The sequence below is a fragment of the Haliotis rubra genome, unplaced genomic scaffold (assembly GCF_003918875.1).
Source record: "Haliotis rubra isolate DU_JTF1 unplaced genomic scaffold, ASM391887v1 Scf1186, whole genome shotgun sequence".
NCBI classification, from domain to species: domain Eukaryota; kingdom Metazoa; phylum Mollusca; class Gastropoda; order Lepetellida; family Haliotidae; genus Haliotis; species Haliotis rubra.
The window spans coordinates 5,001-11,083 of record NW_025765099.1 but is presented as its reverse complement, the minus strand read 5'-3'; the positions used below and the strand labels follow the sequence as shown (position 1 = coordinate 11,083).

Here is a 6,083-nt window from a genome sequence, read left to right as displayed (position 1 = left end):
ATAGCTAAATATTTTATTGTTGGTAGTTTATACGAGTAACTGAGATTGTTAGTGGCTGTACCCTCAAAGGGGGGTTGACATAGCGTAAAATTATTGTCCTCCTGAGGGGGTACGCAAGTCCCAAAACTTTCAAAGTCAATTTAAGTGTACCAGGTTTTTAATCTCAGAATATGTGTGCTTTTAATTTATGGCTAGATTTCTCTTCTGTCGCCAATGGCTGAAGGGATGGTGTAAATCCAACTAGGGTCCATGCAGGTAGCAAAAGTAATGTAAGTCCCCATGGTTCCTAGTATGGTCATCTACCTTCAGTTGTTGGCGATCTATAGCCCGATTTTATATTGTATTGTCTTCATAAATAAAATAGTCTTACATGTTCATGCTAGTTTTAGAATCCATCTGTGATACTCTAGTTATTATACAGTCCTTCGATGACTGATTATTTAGCAACATTAATTTATTGTTTATATAAAACATTTCTCGTCACTATATGGCTGAAATATTGCCGATGTGACGTTAAATATTAACTCACTCACTCACGAAAATGAGATAAGTAAGTTTATACACGGACTTTGTGAATTTTAATAAAATGTGAGCGCTACGTTCGACACAGTTCCTGACGCAAGAATTTCCTAGAAACTATGAAGATAAAAGAGGTATGCATATCGTTTAATCATCAAACAAAAGTAAGTCTTTCTTGACAGATATCATGATTCGGCAATATTCAAAGTAAAACATCGATGTATCGTGGCCCATTTGAAGTATCGTATCGGGATATACGACAATGTATCGGCGGCCCATGGATCAATGCATCGAAGTGTATCGACGAATCGTCACACCACTAGTGCCTGGTAGACTTTTTATGCTCACTTTTTTTTTATCAAATATGTCCTTGGATTCAGGTGATGTTTCTGTAATGCTCATGTGCGCATATAGAACATGGACGTATACAGGGTACCCTGAAAAAGAGCAAGCCCTAAAACGTCGTTAAACACAATAAATAGATTGCCGCGATAATCTGATGTTTAATCAGATGTTAAAAACTTTCAGACATCTTAAATTCCATGTAATAACAGGACACCAGAAAGCACAGATTTCAACTTAACACCACAGTGACATTCATTATTCGCGCTCCTGACATAATAGGAGGGTTATTCATCAGGAAGAATAATAGACTTTGCATTGGAACGGCTGGTTGCCAAGTAATGTGTTTATGGTTATCTTTTAAATAATAGGCACAAAATGCAGAGAGTAAAATATTGTGTTGATGTGCCACAAGGGCTTATTGTCAGAAACTCAACAGTTCACTCAACAAAAGCATCAATGCCGTTTTTTAGCTTCAAGGCTCAATTCAAAAGAGATTACTGCACCCACATTGCTTCCTGGCACATCATGCACAGGCGGTAATAGAGTATATATTCTGTTACCACATTTCATAGCAGTAAATATCTAACGTATTACTATCATTGTATAATTATCATATATACAGGTGAAAATCAAAACGAACCTGAGAAATCTCCACAACATGTCGACAAGCAGGAAACATTCGTCAACAGGCCACTTCACGAGGCCTGCAGGAAGGGGGACCTGAACCGAGTGAATCACATCCTGTCCCAGGATTTGGTCGACATCAACAGTAGAGACGAGAAGCAGGGAAGGACACCACTCATGGTGGCAGCACAGGAAGGAAATTGCAGAATGTTTGACTTTCTTATCAGTAGAGGGGCTAATATGCAAGAAGTGGATAATAACGGCAACAACGTCCTGCACTGGGCATGCAAGGGTGGACATGTGGATATGTTGGAGTGTGTGCTCCGGCAATACGGTATTTTTAAGAATGTGCAAACGTCCCCTCTTATACAGGCTGTACGTACTGGAAACAGGGACGTTATTGAGTTTCTCGTGTCTACGGGAAGTAATGTGTCACAAGTTGATCAGTTCGGCAACACCGCCCTGCACTGGGCCTGCACAGGCAGGCATGTGGCTATGGTGAAGTATCTAGTTTCACAAGGCAGTGTTGATGTTAACAGTAGAAATAGAGACGGAAGGACCGCCTTGATGGGGGCTGCATTAAAAGGGAATAGAAACGTTTTTGAGTTCCTCGTGAACATGGGAGCTAATGAGTCACACGTGGATGATGATGGACACAACATCCTTCATCTGGCCTCTTCATATGGACGTATGGAGATGGTGAGGCACATCCTGTCACAGAACCTGGTCGACATTAACGCCAGGGACAAAGATGGGAACACGGCAGCCATGATAGCAAAGCGTAAAAGAAAGCTTCACGTGTATAATCTTCTTGTTTCGAGGGGTTGTCCCGTGAAATAGGTGTAGCTTGTCGGTTGATGTCACGCACCATGATATGTTGGCGGTAATCAGTAGTAGAATGTCACAATCGTCTTTTACACATGTGCGGTGCAGTTTATGACAAGCAGGTAACAGACAGTGATAATTACTGTCCAGAACAACTCCGAAACCGTTCAATATCTTTCAACTAAACGTGAAAGGCAGTCTGCTTCTACTTCAGCTATTTTTGCTAGTTAAATTTCCTTTCTCCATGGAAGCAGCTTAGGCCAAACAGAAACGGAGGTTGATACTACAGAGAGCTATAATGTTTTCCTTCCTTAGAAGGCAAGAAGTTCAATTCTACTCCTATCAGCATTCAGAGTTTGATGGGACAATCAATCTAAACCCATACTCTCCCAAAAACGGAAACGCACAAGTGATATTGATGTATGGAATTTACCATTGAAATTTTTTATTGTAATAATTTCACCATTATACTGGGGGATGGGGGTATTATATGGATCGAATGCACAACGCAAAGATGCATCTTTTGAAACTAAATGCACGTGTACGTTCTAAAGTCTCAACCTGTATCAAAATGTTATGGAGAAAAAGTGGCTCACATTATGCACGTGCAGTTCTGAGGAAACCTCAGGAGGGACATTGCGTCTATAAGGTATTTTAAGCTAAATGAAAGAATATCGTTATGGGATGACCGATATCAACTGTGATATATGGAATTTTAAATTTATCATTGGAATTTTTGATTGTTATAATTTCGCCTTTATACTAGGTGGTTGTAAATGGAACGAATGCACAACGCAAAAATGCATCTTTGGTAACTTAATGCACGTATACGTTCGAAAGTTTCAACCCTGCATGAAATGTTACAGGGAAAAATTGGCTCGCTATATGCACGTGTAGTTCTGAGGACACCTGAGCAGGAAACATTGCCTATGTAAGGCATTCTTGCTTTTGGACGGTCATTGGCATTTTACAGCTAAATGAAAGAATATCGTCATAGCTTTGAATCGATTTATGCTACCGATATAAACAAACCAATATTATGCAAGTTTGTATTCCAAGCGATAGATCTCGGATTATCACTGCAGCGCAGGATAGGTACATCCCGGTATTTCATTTGCGGAATCGAGCTGTCCCAGAAATTGCAAATGCAAGGGCAGTGACTAGTATGAGGAGAGTGTTGGCGCAAAACATTCGTAATCGTTAACGAGAAGCTGGACTTTGAGCAAAAATACCGTATTTTGGCCCTATGACGGGTCCAGATGTGCAATAACGTTCAATTCTGGAATATGTAAAATATGCGATGTGTATGGTTCAGTGGCGAATCACGCTCTCTGCTTCAGTGCCTTAACGGAAGAGTATGTGTCTACCGACGTCGAAATGAACGTCTCGCCCAGAATTGGGTCGCCCAGGTTGACCAATATGTGGTTGGTGTGTCATGATGTGGGGAGCCATATCCTACAGTAAAACAAATCTTTCTCTGTGCGCCTTCAGTCCAATCAAACTGCTATTCATTACAGAGACGAAATCTTAAGGATTAACATGGTTTTGATCATTGACTGCCAGAAGGAGTTGTTCCAGCAAGATAAAACCAAGCCGCACACAGCACATGCCACTATCCAGTATCTTCAGAATGAGAACATTACAGTGCAAAATATTACATAAAAATTCACAAAAATAAAAATGAAGAAATACACCCGTACTGAGCCATGTCACACACGTACAGACCCTTCCTTTCCGGGTACAAACAGCGAAACAAAAATCAAAAGCGACTTTTTTCTCATGTTACACGAAATGCACGTGCATATTGACGGTTTAACACACCATACGAGACACGTGAGCTGGACATAAATGAAAAAAACACAAAGAATGTGCAACGTTTGAGGCAAATCGAAAGAGAGAGAGAGCGCGGTCGGAATGGCCCAACAGGCAATAATACGTCAGACAGGCCTAGGAGTTTGACAACGCCCGGTGATGAATGCCACATCCTGACAATTCATCTCGGAAATAGTTTTGTGACGGCGACGTCAACGGCAGTGACGGCACTAGGACAACATATCAGTCGACATACAGTGTACCGGCGATTATGAGAACATGGTATTCGAGCGCGTCGACCCTACCACTTAGTGCATCTGACTCGTTAAAACCGACGTCGTCGATTGACATGGGCCAGGCGAGTTCCACGTTGGCAGATGCGACGTGTGCTGTTCTACGACGAGAGTAGGTTTTGCCTGTACAGTAATGACAGCTGGGCCCGTGTTTACAGACGAGTAGGTTTGGCAACGAATTGCGTTCAGCAAGTCGAACCGTTTTGAGCCGTTGCGTGATGATGTGGGGAGAAATCTGCGGCGATCTCAAAACGAGATTTCATGGCAACCTGAGTGCGCGAAGATTCTTCAGGGATGACATTTTGCGACTGGTTGCGTTGCCATTTATCCAGCAACAACCACGTAGACAATGTCTACCAACACGATAACGCATGGCATCATATAGCACAACTGACAAATGGCTTTCTGCACAACGCTAACATCAGTTTGCCCTGGCCAGCATGTTCTCTCAACATGAATACGATAGAACACTCATATGACTTTCTTGATCGACAAATCAGAAGATCGCCAGCCCCACCTGTCACCGCTCAACAACTGGAACAATTTCTCCTACAGGAATTCAATGGATCACGCCTAACGTCATTTGTCATCTTACGTCATCAATGCGTGTTTTGGCGTGTATTGAATCAAATGGCGGTCACACTCACTATTGATTCAACATTTGATGACCTTTTGCAGAAAAAGCTGCCTTACTGATTTGTGTAAATGTTGAGACTATGATACCACGTGTCTTTCCGTGTCAGTAAAACGACTTTGTATGAAAAGAAAATTATAATTTTGCTGTGGAATTGAATACTCTATTGAAATGAAATAGATACTTTCTTTTGAGCACTAATATATTTGGCTGCAACTTATCCAGAATTAAGTGTTATTTCCCTTTAAAGTTAGCAGAAAAAATCTTGGAAATACACCTAAGCGTTTCTTTTTTCGGAGAGTATAGTAGGTATTTTTTCAGCAATTGAGGCACAAAAATGAATATGTGGTGCTGCTTTCTTTTATGTTTAGTCTTAGACGTTGTTTTGTGCAAGAGGTGAATAATACCACGCACTTTATGTCGAACAGGTAACAGATATTGATAATCTCATGTAATGTTAGGATGAATAGGTAACAGACATTAATGATTATTGTAATGTTAGTCTTAGTCGTTGTTTTGTGCACTCGGTGGCGGGTACCGTGCCTTGTAGGATGAATGGGTAAGAAACATTAATGATTATTGTAATGTTACTGTTAGTCGTTGTTTTGTGCTCTGGGTGGCGGGTACCGTTCCTTGTAGGATGAATGGGTAAGAAACATTAATGATTATTGTAATGTTAGTGTTAGTCGCTGTTTTGTGCTCTGGGTGGCGGGTATCGTGCCTTGTAGGATGAATAGGTAAGAAACATGGATGATTATTGTAATGTTAGTGTTAGTCGCTGTTTTGTGCATTGGGTGGCGGGTATCGTGCCTTGTAGGATGAATAGGTAACAGACATTAATGATTATTGTAATGTTAGTGTTAGTCGCTGTTTTGTGCACTGGGTGGCGGGTATCGTGCCTTGTAGGATGAATGGGTAAGAAACATTAATGATTATTGTAATGTTAGTGTTAGTCGCTGTTTTGTGCACTGGGTGGCGGGTATCGTGCCTTGTAGGATGAAAAGGTAAGAAACATTAATGATTATTGTAAT

At 41.0% G+C, this 6,083-nt stretch overlaps 1 protein-coding gene across 1 annotated transcript in view; it reads left to right on the top strand.

Moving 5' to 3' along the window:
• Positions 1 to 883: 883 nt before the first annotated feature.
• The window catches only part of LOC124260017 (26S proteasome non-ATPase regulatory subunit 10-like), a gene marked incomplete at its 3' end in the record, with an annotated part of 8,550 nt that continues 3,350 nt past the window's right edge, over positions 884 to 6,083 (top strand). The window contains exons 1-2 of the mRNA XM_046694249.1: positions 884 to 899; positions 1,487 to 2,269. Coding sequence (XP_046550205.1) covers positions 884 to 899; positions 1,487 to 2,269 — 799 coding nt within the window. The remainder of the gene's footprint in view (positions 900 to 1,486; positions 2,270 to 6,083) is intronic.